At 37.3% G+C, this 16,717-nt stretch overlaps 2 protein-coding genes and 1 pseudogene across 2 annotated transcripts; all 3 read right to left on the bottom strand.

Moving 5' to 3' along the window:
- Positions 1 to 917: 917 nt before the first annotated feature.
- LOC120219170 lies at positions 918 to 3,659 on the bottom strand (annotated as a pseudogene).
- A 6,149-nt stretch (positions 3,660 to 9,808) lies between these two features.
- LOC120219076 (pollen receptor-like kinase 2) lies at positions 9,809 to 12,115 on the bottom strand. Its single transcript, XM_039215918.1, has 3 exons — positions 11,322 to 12,115; positions 10,515 to 11,147; positions 9,809 to 10,425 (listed from the first exon to the last, which is right to left on the bottom strand). The coding sequence occupies exons 1-3, from the start codon at positions 11,983 to 11,985 to the stop codon at positions 9,824 to 9,826; spliced, it is 1,899 nt and encodes a 632-aa protein (XP_039071849.1). The 5' UTR covers positions 11,986 to 12,115; the 3' UTR covers positions 9,809 to 9,823.
- Positions 12,116 to 14,050: 1,935 nt separating this feature from the next.
- Positions 14,051 to 15,923, bottom strand: LOC120219080 (protein MET1, chloroplastic). The gene is given in 8 exon segments (XM_039215929.1): positions 14,051 to 14,313; positions 14,399 to 14,458; positions 14,591 to 14,711; positions 14,801 to 14,849; positions 14,852 to 14,876; positions 14,945 to 15,039; positions 15,162 to 15,268; positions 15,502 to 15,923. Coding segments are annotated over 8 exon segments (966 nt in total). The 5' UTR covers positions 15,876 to 15,923; the 3' UTR covers positions 14,051 to 14,178.
- Between the last annotated feature and the right edge of the window lie 794 nt (positions 15,924 to 16,717).

Raw genomic sequence — 16,717 nt, 5'->3', positions numbered from 1 at the left:
GACTTCTAATTTGTTTAATATTTAAACTTACAATGACTTAAATTGTAATTAGACCAAAAATTTGAGAACATAGACTTATCATTCTTTAGTTCTACCCCTACTTGATTAAATATTTAATAAATATTTATATTTTTTAAATTTAAATATATTTTATATGAACTAAAATATTATTAAACTAAAATTATATCGAATATATAAATCTTAACAGGTGTCGGGGGCCCTTGGCCCTAAGGGAGCTCCGTACCTGTTGGTGTGTAGGAGTTTTATATATATATATATATATTATGATGAAACTACAACATAAAATGTTAAAACAAAATGTGTAAAATTAATTTAAATTTCAGCAAGTGTTATAAAAAGAGAATAGCATAGCGAAGCTAGTGGAATTTGGGATGACCAATGACATTATTTTGAGGTGGCTCGCAACTTGTAAGATCTTCAGGACCTTTATTTAGAGCTGTGCTATTATTCCTAACATTTTGGTTTCGTTTGCAGGAATTAATGATAAAGCCTTCACTTGTGTATTCAGTGGCTTGGCGTTAATTGATGCACAACTTCCTATAAGATGCATATAGAAGTTGTAGAGGGTAAGCGTTCATAATGATAAATTTTTGTGTGGATAAATTACAATTAAAGAAATGGAAAATTGAAAAAAAAATAGAACTAGGATGGCGAGATACAGCTCCTGTAGTTCGACAAACCAGTCTAACTGCACAAAGGATAGGGAACATTAAAAAGTAGGAGAAGAGGAAAGCTATCAACTAAAACAAGAGGTGTGGATGCTCACTTAAGATGATATATTTTAGTTTGAGCCGCTGGTTGAGCTATAACATCCATAATGCAGGAACTGAGGTTCATTAAATTATCCTTAGAAGCACATATATATTTATAGTATATTGTTTTGGCGGACTGAGAGATTTATAGCTTCACCTGCATCGAGGAGATGGAAACTTGGGTCTGATTTGGTGAAGCCCCTGCACTGCCACCAAGCGCGATAAAACTCATATTTGACTCAGCAAGATCTCAGTTTGTTAAGATGAGGCAACACAACCTTTCCAAGATCAGGTCTGTCCCTTCGTCTCATCTCCGAACATTTGAGGGCTAACTTGGCGAAGATCAAGGCCTCTTCCACTGGCCAGTCAATCACAGCAGGGTCTAGTATCTCAGCGAAAGTTCCATTCTCGATGGCATTCTCAACTTGATGAATCAAACCCATTGGTGGCTTAGCAGTTATTATTTGTAGAAGAATGATCCCAAGTGAGTAGACATCAGATTTTATCCCCAGCATTCCAGTTTGTTGATATTCTGGATCTATGTAACAAAATGTTCCGGCTGCTGATGTCATACGATACTGAGTTATAGAGTTAGCAAGTGATGGAGGAACAAGTCTAGCCAAGCCAACGTCACTAATTTTGCTCACATAATTGTGATCAATCAAATGTTGGCCGGTTTAAGGTCACGGTGCACAATTGGCTTTGGTTTCGTTTGGTGGAGGAAAAGAAGGCCTGTTGCAATCTCTGCGGCAATTCGAAATCTTACTTGCCATGGAATTACCGGAGTGTTTTTGTATCTAAACAGGCGATCTTCTAAGCTCCCATTAGTCATGTATTCATAGACTAGGCAGCCATACTCGGGGCAGGCTCCAAGGAGAAGAACCATGTTTGGATGCCGTATGCAGCTTAATACTTCAACCTGACATGAGTTGCCAAAAAGATATATATATATATATATATATATAGAGAGGAGGAGATGAATGAAATTTTAGCATTTTATGAGACATGGCATATCCATACTTCTTGCTGAAACTGTGACTGTCCCTGCGTTGCATCTGGACGTAGAATTTTTATTGCAACGGGGGTGTGGTCCATGTTGCAGTGGTACACTGGCCCATAACCTCCTTCTCCTATTTTGCGAGACGGTGAAAAATTCTGTGTTGCTGTTTCAATGTCTTCAATGGTATACTTGCGGTACCAGAGATGGTGCCCGAAACTATTTAATGTCGTGGTCATCTCATCATTGCTGCCTTTCATTTCTATATCCATTCTCTTTTGAGCTTCGAGTTGAGCAATCCGTTGAGCTGCTTGGGTTGCCTCAATGGCGGCCTTACACTTGGCTTTCTCCTTCTCTGCAAGTGACAGTGTGGCTTCCTCAGCTAAACCTGTCTCTTCTTTCTTTTGTTCTTCTTGCATTTTCCTGCTTTGGAGTTCTATTGCCTGTAATCAGAATATGCATATGGAACATGAGATTAGTTTTTAAAAATGGATTTTCAGCTTAAGGTACCATCTACCTTCTTCTTTACTGAGAGTGCTTCTCTGCAGGCTGCACTGTACATATCCCTGGTCTGTTTGAGCTCCTGTTTCAGTCTTCTAATCTCAGCTTCCGCGTCATCCTGTGGCATCTCAACAATTAGTTACATTTACATACGAAATAAAAGGTTTGGTTTTAGTTGATGAAAGAGTATTAGTGTTTGATTTACCATATTATGAGATGTCCTACCACTTTCCTCGGACCATGATGAGAAGCCGTGCTGTGAACTAAAATCCCCAGAGGATGATGACCCTATGCTTCCGTTTTCGTAATCCGAGATGCTGGAAAGCTGAGGGTTTCCGAAATCCACAATGTCAGATTGAGAAGAGAAGGTGGTGTCGCTACTACTCGGCCTTCCACTGCTTAGGAAAGATATGTCAGACTCGGGAGTTGAGGGCTCAAATTTGATAAGGTTTCGTCCTCGTGCGGAGGAGGGTGACCTGATTTCGGTCTCAACATGCAGGTTGCAATGTGGAGTAAGGACCTTTGAGGTGCTGATACACAAGGAATATCTATAGATCATGAGATGGATGTGATTGATGGGCGAACGAAAGAAATAAATAGTAGTATAGTGGAAGAAAACTAACCTCTGTATCTGTGGTTAACAGCGGGAGCAGGATGAGGAGATTGGGTGAGATGGGGAGGAGGAGGGGGAGGGGGAGCAGAAGCGGATCGCACAGATGAGATCTTGCCTTTGCCAATGACATAGACGGTGCAGTAATCGGGAGCCCCTTTTGAGACACTAGTTGTAACCTCAGCTGTCCTGAATTTTCTGCAGGAGGATGGATAATGTTAATATTACATCAAAAAATTTTGAACTTCTTGAGGGTGGAGTTGCAATTACCTAACAAACAAGCTTCTTGAGGGTGCGCCAAGTACTAAAGTCTCAATGGCAGCAGAGGAGACATAATCGATTAAGGCCTTAGCGATATCGGTATCCTCCAGCATGACTTCATTACATTTGATCTGTTAGGTTGCGAATTATCATAAGATAGAGGAATCCATTAATAATTTACAAGAAACTAAAGAAGAAAGAGTACGTACGTCCTTGCGTGAGCAGAAGCATCGGAAAGGTAGAAACACATCCTTGGCTTGGCTTTTTACGTGGCTCCCACCTGCATGCATGCATTTAAATAATGAATCCAACTCAAAGAGACAAAAAAATGAAAAAAGGAGTACATACTTGGGTTGGGGGTGGAAGAAGGATTAGTGTTAACATGGAGAAGAGTGATGGATTGACCCCTGGACATAAGATTATCCATAGCCCATTTCATCGCGTGTTGGCTTCCCTTCTCCCTGTGTATTGCCACTGCCACACTCTCGTTTCTCCTTTCTCCGTTTCTTCTGTTCATCTTCTTATTTCGACTCTAATTAACCCCTCCCCTCAATCGACCCACATATGTATTTAATTCCCTTGCTAATTTTAACTCGTGGAAAGTTTGCTAGTTATACGCAAATTAACAATCTAACCTAATTACCTAACCCTGTCCTTTAATTTGGCTTCTAACACTTTCATTTTCCTGCTCAATTTGTTGATTACGTTACATAAGTTGTTTGTTCTCCATCATTTACAAAGAATCTAACACATCAGATTCAGTCTCATGTATATTTTGATCAACTATATTCTTTTTTAAAGTTTGTTCAAAACCAACCACCCTAACCTTTGATTATATACCAATATTACCTTCCTATTTGGGCCACAGCTATTACTTTTTATTATATCTCCACGCTGGAAACTCTCTCAACTTGTTTTATTCTGTTCTCTGGTTTGCATTTAAGTAAATTTCAAGCTTAACATAAATTTAGAGATTTTTTTTGCATCACACGGCATTTTACCTTCCTATATGGGATTATCTTTTTCATCAAAGTATTTCTATACTTAGTTTTAAATTTGTGAAAATCTAATCTATACCAACGAGATTAGTTCAAGTGGTAAGCAACTTGATATTGTTTAAGTAGGTCTTAAGTTCGATGCATTGTGTATGCAGAAACTCTCCAGTGAGAGACTCACCCAACAAATCATGACGTGTGAATTACTCATGGTAAATGGTAAAGCCTTGGGAATCGGGACAAAAAATTATAATCTATAAATTTATTATTTATTATACATTAATTTTGTTTGATTTATGTTAACTTCCGATTTAAGAATTATGTTGCTTATAAAGAGTAATTTTCTAAAAATTATCTTACATTGTTTTAGAAGAGAAAGAAAATTTGCAAGAAAGTTGACATATTTTTCATTGATTAATAAATCATTTTTGTTAATTAAATTATTTTTTATGGAATAAATATTGAAAAAAAATTAAAAATGATCTTCTATGAAATAAACACTCTATTAAGTATAAAATAAAGGGGAGAGCTACTTTAGATATAACCTAAAACTTAAGTTTTTACTAGAATACAAATTAAAATATGAAGAGTTTATTTAAGTATAAACATAACAAATCAAATTTTAATAGTTCTTTAATAATTTTTTTATTTGATCAAATTTCTTTTTAAAGTTTCAAGGAAGAATTCGTGAAATATCTGATTTTTTTTAATAGGTTAACATTTAGGGATATATACATGAATTTTCATTAAATGTATAATATGATTTATAAACTTTAATTTTATATAATTATATACACATACAACAACAACAACAAAACCCTATTCTCATATGTAATGGGGTAAGGGGAGGTAGGGTAGTAGGTTACCCCCAACGCCTAGTTGAGAGCAGCTTCCGTGAAAGACCTCCAATAGTCAAAAAAGTAAAAATAAAGATAAAATGCAATGCATATATAAATAAATAAATAAATAAATACATAGTTGAACAGTCTTCATATGCTTTCTTCATATACGCGTTTGTAATGGAAGTAATCACTGCAAATAAATTCTTGCATAAAAAATCTCTGCATATAGACAGAAACGTAAGACCCGACTAAATTTAAAAAGAGGAAACATGAAGAGAAGGATATACAGAAGTCAATGATAGCAAGCTACGAGAAGGAATAAAGTCAAAATGGGTTAAAACCTAAACTAAGGCAACACTACTCCGCTACCCTAGTTTTAAGCCTTCATAATTTCCAATGATAGAAACGTATATGGAAATTACTACAAATGTATTAAAAGAAGATAGAGATGATACACCCTATGGATGTAACCCGCACTACTCGGCTACCCTGGTCTTAAGTCTCCATATTTTTCTATCAGAGGTCATGTCCTCGGTAAGGGCTAAATCCTTCAAATCAAATCTCAAGTAGTCTTCCCACTTCCGCCTTGGTCGTCCTCTCCTTCTGGCACCGTCGACTGTAATCGACTCTACCCTCCTGACCGTATCCGATAGTTGTCGCCTAAAGACATGCCCAAACCACCGTAGTCTTCCCTCCCTCAATTTTTCGAATACATGCACCACCCCCAAGGACATCCTAATAGCAGAGTTTGGTGTCATGTCCCACAGAGTCCTACCACATGTCCATCGAAGCATTCTCATTTCTGCGGTCTCCATCCTCCTTACGTGATTCTCCTTGTTTGCCCAACATTCTGATCCATACAGTAGCACTGGTCTTATTTCCATTCTATAAAATTTTCCCTTAAGTTTTAGAGGCACCTTCTTGTCACACAAAACTCCAGTAGCATCCCTCCACTTTAGCCATCCCGCCTTTATACGGTGTGTAACGTCATCATCCACACCCCCATCTTTATGTATTATAGACCCTAGGTACTTAAAACAATCCTTTGAGGGGAGAACATGTCCTTTTATGCATACTTCTACATCTTCATCGTTTTGGTTCCCACTGAAGTTTGAACATAAATACTCTGTCTTTTAAATATTGATCCTTAGACCTTTTTCTTCCAAAGCAGTCTTCCAGGTAGCCAGTCGACTATTCAGCTCAGTTTTTGTTTCAGCAACTAGGACAATGTCGTCAGCGAAAAACATACATCATGGAACACCGTCTGGTGTCGCACAATAGATGTCGTCCATAATCAAGGCAAAAATGTAAAAGCTAAGAGCCGACCCCTGGTAGAGTTCGATTTCCACAGGGAATGCCTCGGTGTTGCCAACTGTAGTCCTGAAGTATGTAGTAGATCTACATTACATATCACGAATCATCCAGATATAAGCAGTTGGGATCCGTATCATTTCCAAGGTCTTCCAGATCGTATCGGGGAACGCTATCATACGCCTTCTCAAGGTCAATGAACGACATGTGAAGATCTCTATTTTTTCCCTATATTTCTCCATAAGTCGTCGAAGTAGATGAATCACCTCTGTAGTATATCTGCCTGGCATAAACCCAAATTGGTTTTTCGAAACCCTATTAACTTGTCTCAACCTAACCTCCATCACCCTTTCCCATAGCATTATGGTATGGCTGAGTAGTTTAATACCTCTGTAGTTGCCACAGGGGATCTCCTTTATTCTTATAGATTGGTATCACCATAGACTCTCTCCACTCCTCTGGCATCTTGGCAGTCTCTAAAATAATATTAAAGATGTTGGTCAACCACTTAACTCCCTCTTCTTCTAGGGCCAACCACACAGTGATAGAAATTTGAACTAGACAAACATCTTTGTCTCTCCCCATCTTTCTAAGAGCCATTTTGACTTCCTCAAACTCAATCCTACTTGTAGGGCAGTCATTGGCCGTAGTATGATGGTCGGCTGACCCATCAACGGTACTATCTCTACATGGAGAAGCACCATCATTAAATAAGGCAAAGAAGTAACTACCCCAAACCCTCTTAATATCATGATTTTTTACTAAAAGAACATCATTGTTGTCCTTAATAAACCTAATGCTACCTAGATTCTTTTTCCTATTCTCCCTGGATTTTGCTAGCCTGAAGATGTCGTTTTGTCCTTCCTTGGTGTCTAATCTCTTGTACATTTCTTTGTATGCCATATCCTTTGCTTTAGCCACCGTTTTCTTGGCTTCCCGCTTTGCCTCCTTGTATCTTTGTTAGCTCTCGATCTTTCTTCATCGTCATTACATTATAGATACTCCTTGAAGCAAGTTTGCTTAGTCTTCACCTTAGTTTGGACTTCGTCGTTCCACCACCACGATTCTTTATGCTCATTGACCTTCCATGGCGACACCCCAAGGGTGTTTTTCCCACCTCTCTGATGGAATTTGCCATATTTTTCCATAACATATTTGCATTATTTGGGTTTGTAGTTCCAAAACTTGTATTAGACAAAACCTTACTCCTAAAGTCATTAGCTGTCGCTCCATGTAAGTTATTCTAAAGGATCTTAGGTTTACCAAGTTTAGCCCTCCTATGAGTGTCCCGCCCGTGGCGTACGCGGAACACCAAAACCAACAATCTGTGTTGTGACGCACATGCCTCTTCAGGAAATACCTTACAGTCAATGCAAGCCCATCTATCCCGATTTCGAACCAGGATGTAGTCGATTTTGGTACAATGTCCCCCGCTATGGAACGTAATCAAGTTCACATCTCTTGTTAAAGAAGGAGTTAGTGACCACCATATCATGTGCAGTAGCAAATTCAAGCAACATAAGCCCCTCCTCGTTCCTACTACCAAAACCGAAACCCCCATGAACACTGTCATACCCGTCGGTTGCACTACCTATATGGCCATTGAAGTCTCCCCCTATGAAAACTCTTTGGTCCTCCGGAATGCTCCTAAGTACATCATCTAACTGATCCAGAAGCAACGTTTCCCCCTCCCCTAGGCCAACGTGTGGGGCGTACACTGAAAAGACATTCACCACTTCCGCTTCTATAATAACCTTAATCATCATGATCCTATCTCGGTATCTACAAACTTCAACTACATTTTCCTTGAGCCTAGAGGATACCAAGATACCCACCCATTTCTAGCGTTATCTATGCCTGAATACCACAACTTGTACCCATTACACTCTCTGGCGCAAGCCCCTTTCCACCTAGTCTCCTGAATACATGCAAAATCTATTTTCCTATTACTAAGTACGTCGAATACCTCCAGCAGCCTAGCATTTAATGTGCCTACATTCAACGAACAAACTCTAAGTCTAGTCTCCTTGACACCATTCTGTCGAGCCTTCCCCCTATACGCCCTATAGGATCTAAAAGAAGGACATGACCTCAAGTAATCATCTACAACCGAAGCTATGAGGAACTATGAAAAAGGAATCCAAAGAAGACAGAAGATGCACCAATAAAACGCTAGAGATTTAAGGGGTACTAAGAAGCCTAGTTGGTTACTTAATAGGATTTTAAGACAAATAAACATTATCTTACTTAACTTAAGGCCAACAGCTAGAAACTAATGATTGGATTTATATCTTACTTAAATATCGATAATGATATAATATACTAGGAGTCTAGGACAATGAAAAAATACAGATCCAGTAAATCCTACTCAAAGAAAAGTACAAAAAATATAGATCCAGTAGATCCTACTCAAAATAAAATTGTTTTTCAAGTAAATAACAAATTCTATGAAAGGAGAACAAAATTTCAGTTAAACCCCATAAATAATCAAAAAAGAAAATGAATAAACCTTGGAAGTGGGCAAGGAATAAAAGCTTACTGAGATTCAATCAATAAAACGAATGAGTAAGTGTAGTTGTGATCTAAGAACAAGATACTGTGGGTTATCTTACCTAAATGAAGAACACAAAACGAAGCAAGGAGAAAAGCGGGAAGAGAGAATTTAGATCTTAAAGAATCTTTCCATAAACAACAAAGCAAAAATATCCTGAAACTAATGCAGCATAAGAATTTATAATTAATATGATTACAAAATTAGTAATAGCAGGAAGTAACGAGTAATGATCAGATCCGGAATGAGAATGAGACGGAATCACGGAAAGGTTACTGGATTGAGATCGGAAACGACACTGTTGATTAACGATGTTGGCAGATCTGGAAAGAGAGTGAACGAGATGAGTAGATCTGGAAAGAGAGAAACCAAATATTTTATGTATTTTATATACAAATATTCATATTCATTTGAAATAAAAATAATTAAACAGATGTACATGTTCAAAAAATAAATAAACATATGTATTTATTGTTCGAGATAAGTATAATTGAAACAAAATCAAATTTGTGTGTGTGCAATTCAATCATAATCATAGTTTCATATGTATAATTACACAAAATTAAAATTCATCTATCATATTACATTAATAAATATCAAAATTACATATCAACTTTAATCAAATGTGTAATAATATCAAAGTATTTAACATGTACATTGAGTATTTAAAGAAATAATTCAACTACTTATTTCTAAGGGGAAAAAGAATATATATATATATTAAAAGAAGTTAGTTATAGTGTCTCAATAATTAATTTGAGGTATTTAAATTAAAAAAAAGTGATTTAGGTAAAGTATGGGTACAATATGTATATATAGAGAAAGAAAAAGATAGAGAGAAAGAAAAAGGTAAGAGAGAAAATAGGTAAGAAACTGCTTGCAGGCTCCTCTCTCTCTCTATATATATATATATTAGTCCTAAGGAAATCTAGTAATGAGAAAGAAAGAAGAAAATAAAAACAAAATTAAAATGTTTTGAACATCAAATCTCAATTTCAGTTACGACGTGGCCTTGAAGGTTTAGTTCTTCGATTCTCCCAACAGCATCTTTGAAAACTAATCTCTTCTCCTCATCTTCTTCACAGCAGCTCAATCCTATCTTCAACAGCTCTTGCATCAATGCCCCATCACTGTCTTTTATTGTTCCCATCTCTTTGTCGAACACCTCCGTTTGTTGATCACCAACTACGGTTTTCACCCAATTCGCCATATCCTCCTGTTCATCACTCTCTTTACCCTTCAAGTTTGCAGGGAACACTCCCGTTAGTATCTCTAATATCAATATTCCGAGGGCCCATACGTCGCTCTTTCTTGAGATTTTCCCTTGTTGCGCGTATTCCGGTGACTTGTAAGCCACCATTAGCTTCTTGGCACTTTCCTTGTTGATTATGGGGATCAGACCGTAATCTGTGAGGAGGGGTTCGAAGGATTCGTTAAGGAGAACATTTGAGGATTTGAGGTGACCATGGGGTACAATCAAACTAGGTAACTCCTTGTGCAGGTATGCCAGGCCCTTGGCTACTCCTTTCACAATCTTCAATCGAGTTGGCCAATCCAGCGCCGGCTGCCCCAAGGATTTGTGACCTGAAAAGGAAGCAATGAATTGTTCATTAATTCTCTTTCTATTCTTCCATGTTTTATGTAAGAGTGTAGACAAGGAAAAACAAATCAACCATGAAGATGAACCGACAAGCTTCCGTTTTTAACGAAGTCGGAGACAAGTAGCTTCTCCTCCTTCCTATAGTAATAGGCGACGAGAGGAAGCAAGTTTGCATGCGTGAGCCTCCCTATCCTCCTCATATGCTCAAGGAACTCTTCTTTCCCAGCGTTGTTCATCTGCTTATACCTCTTCACCACCACCACTGGCCCAACTGATAGAGCAGCCTTAAATGATGAACCAAACGATCCACTTCCCAATACCTCTGCCGACGCTTTTAGCAAGTCTGGCAAATCAAACTTCTGCCTATCATCCCTCACGAAAGTAAGTTTAACATTCGTCTCTTGGGCCTTCTTTCCATTCCTTGAGTTTCCTGCGGACCCTTGTTCTTCTTCCTTGTTGTACCCTTTTGCTCCCACTTTTGCTAGTGGAGCCTCCACTGATGATGGAGATGCTGTTTTCTTCCCTCTGGGTTGTTGCATCATCATCACTGCACATATGCCCACAACTATCAACACCCCAACTACAACAAGGATCACACTTAACCAGAATGGGGGCTTCTTCGAGCTGGAGCTGGACCCTGAGCTGGAGTTGGAAGCAGCAGGGGTCTCACACGCCTCCAATTGTCCTCCACAGACAGCCTTATTGCCTACAGCAACCACGGAACTATCTTTATATATTTGAGCTCGTATATTACATTAGCACAAAAAGATGGGGTAAAAAAACAAGCTACTTAATATCAGTAGTAATAAAATGTAAAATAAATGAATTATAGAATTCAAAAGTAACATATAGACAAAATAAATAAAAATACGTGAGTCACCTTCAAACATCTTTTTGTCAATCTTACTAAGGCTTGGTGGTATAGGACCCTCCAATTGATTACCCGAGAGATCCAGCATGTGCGGGGGGTGTTTAAAGTCGGGGATAGGACCGGAAAAGCGGTTACGGTCAAGTTTAAGCTCCGTAAGCTTGGGCAAGGAGGCCAAGGAGGCCGGAATTGGACCCGTAAACTGATTTTGTGAGAGATGCAACTTCTTCATCTGAATCAAACCATCAAAGGCATTGGGAGGAATTTCTCCAGAAAATTTGTTGTTGGATAAATAAGCGGATCTCAATTCAGGAAGTTTGTTCAACTGGGGCATGGGACCATCGAAATTATTGTTCATAACGCTGATGGTGGTGAATTCGGGCAGGGTTTTTAAAGAATCAATGTCAATGGTGCCGGAGAGTCCCATATTCTCGAGCTTAAGACCCCAAATGGCACCCTTATTGCAAAGAATGCCGACCCAGTTGGCAGTTTGGCCAGTGCATGGAGGATTAGGATTGTCGTCCCAGCTTTGCAAAGCGTCGGCGTTGCGTAAGGAGGATTTGAATTTGAGAAGGGATTCGGAGTCGGGAGATGCATATGCATATGCATGAGAACGAGAATGAAAAACAAAAAGCAAGGAGGAGAGGAGGAGGTGAAAGGGAATGAGCATAGACATGGCGTCAATGACGATGGGGGGGAACGCGCACCGCTGTGCGCGCCCTTCACCAGGGGAGCAGCAGGAACTAGGGTGCGAAATATTAGAGAATTGGATCCTCCCTTGGAGGGGGGAAAGAGAGAGAAGAGGAGATGGGATGCCCTACAATTATGGAACTCTTCCATTTTAACTTTCTAACAATAGCTTCACCCGTTTGGCATGCCTTCCTTCACTGCGTCTTCCTCCTCCACCACATTTTTATTCCTTCCTACATACATTTTTTCTTAATTATTAAAACAACCCTTCCTCTAACAAAATTACTATATTTTAACCTGATCTCTTCATTTTCAATGATTTTCTACGCTCATCCTTTTCTTCATTTTATTTTTAGAGTCAAATAGGGGATGTTTTGTTCTTTTAGGTGTTCTCCTAAGACTTCCCTTAATAAAGTCTGTTTTATGGTTGATAATCATGCTAATAGCTTCCCTCTTATTTGATATTTAGATTTGGCTATACAATTTTATTGGTACTTTTATTTTTCTATTTAGTATTTACATTTTATTTTTTTATATATTTAAATATTTGAATATACTAATAAAAAACTATTTGAATTTAATTTTTGTTACATATTTAAAAAATATATTGATAATAATAAATTCAAATTTAGGACTTAAAATATGCGATAAAAATCAAATCAAATCACTAATTTAAACACAAAGATATAGACACCAACCAGTAACTAAGTTTACATACCAATTTAAACGACACAAAAGTACAAATTTAAACCATTAACTTAAGGTAAGATATAAAATAGTAAAAAATATTAGGAAAACATAGGTGTTTGAAAATTTAATTTAGGGCCTAGGTTATTTATTAAAGTATTTTTGAAACTTGTTATGCGCTCGTGACAAGTTTCATAAAATATAATAAATAATTAAAACTCGTCATAGTTTAATGATGAGTTTCATACAATTTTCATCAAGTCCACATAAAAAATTATATTTTTTAATATGTTTTATGAAATTCGTTATAAGGACATGACAATACAAAATTGCAGCTAATGAGTCATAAACTTCGTCAATTGTGCAAGAATCATGACTATACAAAATTGCAACTCTAAAGGTAGTACAAAAAAGGCAACAACAAAGCAAATTGAACCTAAATCATCTTTATTATACTTAACCTTTACAGTCATGGAATTCAAAGAAGATTTCTTTTTCTTTATATGTATTCTACCAAAGATGTATCTTCTATCAAACAACGATAATAAAGACGTTACTTCAGATACAACTTACTAGTTAGGATTTTCAACGTGTACAATTACTCCAACTTTAACTTCAACACAACAACAATTTTCTTTTTCAACACGTCTAGTAAAACTAAATTTGACAGATACAAATGTAATTGCAATTGAGTCTTTAGATTCTTATGTTGCTTTTCCTCAAATGCATCTTATGTAACTCCAAGAGGACATTGTCCAAATTTATTTGTATTAGAATTGTCTACATTTTCACTTGCCGCAACAGGAGTATGATGTTGCAATTGAACAATGAAATTTTATAATTCAAAAACGCTTTTACCGTGAGCGAACTAAACTTGAATACGCTTTGATACCAATTTGTTATATCATACGAAGATGATGACAGTAGAAACAAACATAAAATAAATAGAGAAAGAAAAATAAGACATCAAGATTTTACATGAAAAAACTCTTAAAAAACCAAATGTAAAGGTTGAGAAATCACTAATATGAAGGGAAAAAATATACAAATACAAGACTGAGGCTGTGTGTTGCTTAATCGACTTAACTTCTAATCTCAAGTATTTATTTACAAAGATAATAATTTGATTATAAAAGAAAATTGCATAGATGAAATTACCCAAACTAAAATTTTCTACTTTTAGTCGATCTCTAATAGTAAAAGTATGATTCAAATAGAATTATCATAAAAGTCTAACATGAAGCAAAGACGTCTAAAGTTGTGGCCAGCAGGGCAAATGCTCCTCCACTAACATCATATACTATATATGAACCTCTCTCAAAGGAAACATAAGATGTAAAAATAATGAGAAAGGCAGAAGAAGATGAATGAATTAAGGTTTTGGGCCTTTTGGTTGAGATACATTTAAGCACGTTCTTTGAATAACAAAATATGTAAGAAAGCCTCATGTACCCCAAAATTCTATAAGGCCAACATCCATTGAGGAAGGGGTTTATTTCATGCCAAATAAAGATTTAATGGCATTGATGGCATTCTCATTGATAAATGATTCATCGAACCTTTTAAGCAAAGGCTCGAACTGCTCTGAATTTTTTAAATTGGCCAGGTCAGGATCTGTCCGGATTCTCTGTTAACACAAAATTAATTACCACTTCAGTTGAGATCAACTCTGTTAATAATAGGCATCTGGTTGCAAAGCAATTGATTGTCACCTTAAAGTCTTCAAATCCTGCCTCCAACGCATCTTCAAGTGCTGACAGTCCAGCTTGAATCTGTAAACAATTCCAATGCCTTGGATCACAAACTCAATCTCTAAACTTTTAATTATGTTGGAACAGAAAGGCTTTTGATGATGGTTCTATTTGAATAGCTAGCTACTTTAAATTCCAATCTCGCATGCCCACCTGGTTAAGCTTTGAATAACAGCAAGCAACATTGTAACTTGCTACGGCTGCTTCATCAGGATCTGGCTTTGATCCCAGAACAGACTCGAATTTCTCCAGAGCTTGCTCGTATTCTCCACTCCTTCCCCATACAAAGCAAAAAAGGATGGAAAATATGAGTTGGACAGAAACTAAGTGGGAAAAAAAGAGAGTAAAAGTATGTGAGATTACCTGTATAGTTGCAAACCTTCACGGAGATCCCTTTCTCTGCCTTGTTTTCTTCCCTTTTCCTTATATAGTTTTGCATCTGAGATTGCAGAGGCATGCGTTATAATACAGAAAAGTTTCTTAATATAGAGTTGAGATAGGACTCACTTGGATCTCCCTCACTCTGTTACTGATTACTCCTGAATTCCTCTCAGCTCTAATGATCTCCTTCTCTGTTAACTCACCTCCTTCGTCAACTTGCCCTGGTAAACGCTTAATATTCTTCAGATAGCCAAGAAAACTTACGCAAAGGATAATTAAGTATATAAACGTATATTCAGACTTCAACTATTATAAAGCCTGGGTGGCGGATGGAAATAATTACCGTATCTCTTCTGCATTTTCATAAGCAATGGACCAATCCTCTGGCGGATGGTGTACATTGTCCTCCCATATTCGGCAGCAGGCCATATTTCTGTTCCGAACACAGCACTGTATTCCCATCAAGAGTTCATAAGTCACCTTATAATTTTAATGGGAACTGGAAAATTAACCATATTTGATCCATGGAGAATGGAATCATCGCATAGACATGATTGACTGTGGCAATTAATCCAAGGCTAAGCACAGTTTGTTAGGCAAGGCAGCTGACTAGTACGTAGGATAACAAAGTAAGTAATCAATTGGAATAGTAAGAGGTAAAAAATGGAAGAAAAAAAGAAAACCTAGTGGCAAGGACTCTGTCCCCAACGGTGAAAACCCCAGCCTTGTCAGCTGCTCCACCGGGCAGAATAGCATCAATGTAAGTGCCACCGTCTCTGCCTTTCCTGAATTTGAGGCCATAAGGTTGCTCGATCTCCACTTCATACTCCTCCTCTTCCTGGTTTGTGGTTTGGGTTTGGGACTCACTCTCCGATGCTTTGACTACCAAAACACAGGGCTTTAGCTCCTTGGCCTTCCCACTGAACAAAGGCCAGCACTTGTTGCGGAATCGAACCCCAACATGCATGCTCGGGGAGAGGAGAGGTTGGATGGCTCTGGGTGATGGTGGGTATGAGTTAGAGCAGAGATGGGGATAAGTGGTGGGAACCAAAGCCATGGTTGATTCAAGCACCCACTAGATTTGTGCTGCTAATACCCTGATACTTTTGTACTTCTAACAAACGCCATGGTATTCCCATCACAGATATGATTGGTCAGAGACCAGCTGTGGATTGCGCTCCTTAATTTTCAACTGGACCAAATGGCAACACGTGTTCTTCAGTGGGGATTTTATTTTCAACTTCAGGAATTTCCATTATTATTATTATTCTAAGATTAAAAAAAGTATAGTATAATTAAAAGCCATACACATATGAAATTGTAATTTAAAAATAAATTAATCTCTTAACTGTAAAAATTCGAATCGAATGGTTTTTACCTTATCATATCTTACTATTACCATTAGGAATCGTTGGATAAGATCTTTTTAAGAAATTGAAATGTGATTCTAGTGTTTGACATTTAAAAATTTGTTTACTTTCCTTCTAATCTAACGTTTCCTTGGAAGTTACTTTTTCACCATCAATAGGAGTATAAAAAAAACTGAAATTTATATTTCTCTAATCAAGCTGTCGAATAAAAAATTCTCAATTCAGCTGAATTTTATGAATGAAATAGAATGTTGGAAGATCTCGTTAGAATACTAATATGCCTAAAAAAACACTTCGGGTGAATACTGCTTTGCCTACTAGAAACACAAACACGAGATGGATATTGAATTATAGAACGGAAAAGGATTTTACAACTTGGATTAAACTCAATCATTGAAATTCACAAGCAACTACCGGTGTGTTATCATATGATTTATCAAGTTGTTCGTAATTTAATAAGTAAATTTGTTACATATGCCCACAATTAGAATATAAAAGAAAGTTATAAATACTAATATCCAAACTTTTA

Source organism: Hibiscus syriacus, unplaced genomic scaffold (assembly GCF_006381635.1).
Source record: "Hibiscus syriacus cultivar Baekdansim isolate YM2019G1 unplaced genomic scaffold, ASM638163v2 tig00110204_pilon, whole genome shotgun sequence".
NCBI lineage: Eukaryota > Viridiplantae > Streptophyta > Magnoliopsida > Malvales > Malvaceae > Hibiscus > Hibiscus syriacus.
The sequence above is the reverse complement of the archived record's forward strand: the minus strand, read 5'-3'. Positions and strand labels throughout refer to the sequence as shown.

Coding starts and splice junctions, on each gene's coding strand:
- LOC120219076 (XM_039215918.1), bottom strand. CDS start 11,985: ATGTCTATGCTCATTCCCTTTCACCTCCTCCTCTCCTCCTTGCTTTTT. Junction 11,148..11,321: donor TGACAAAAAGATGTTTGAAG/GTGACTCACGTA, acceptor TGGTTGCTGTAG/GCAATAAGGCTGTCTGTGGA. Junction 10,426..10,514: donor CTTGTCGGTTCATCTTCATG/GTTGATTTGTTT, acceptor CTTCCTTTTCAG/GTCACAAATCCTTGGGGCAG.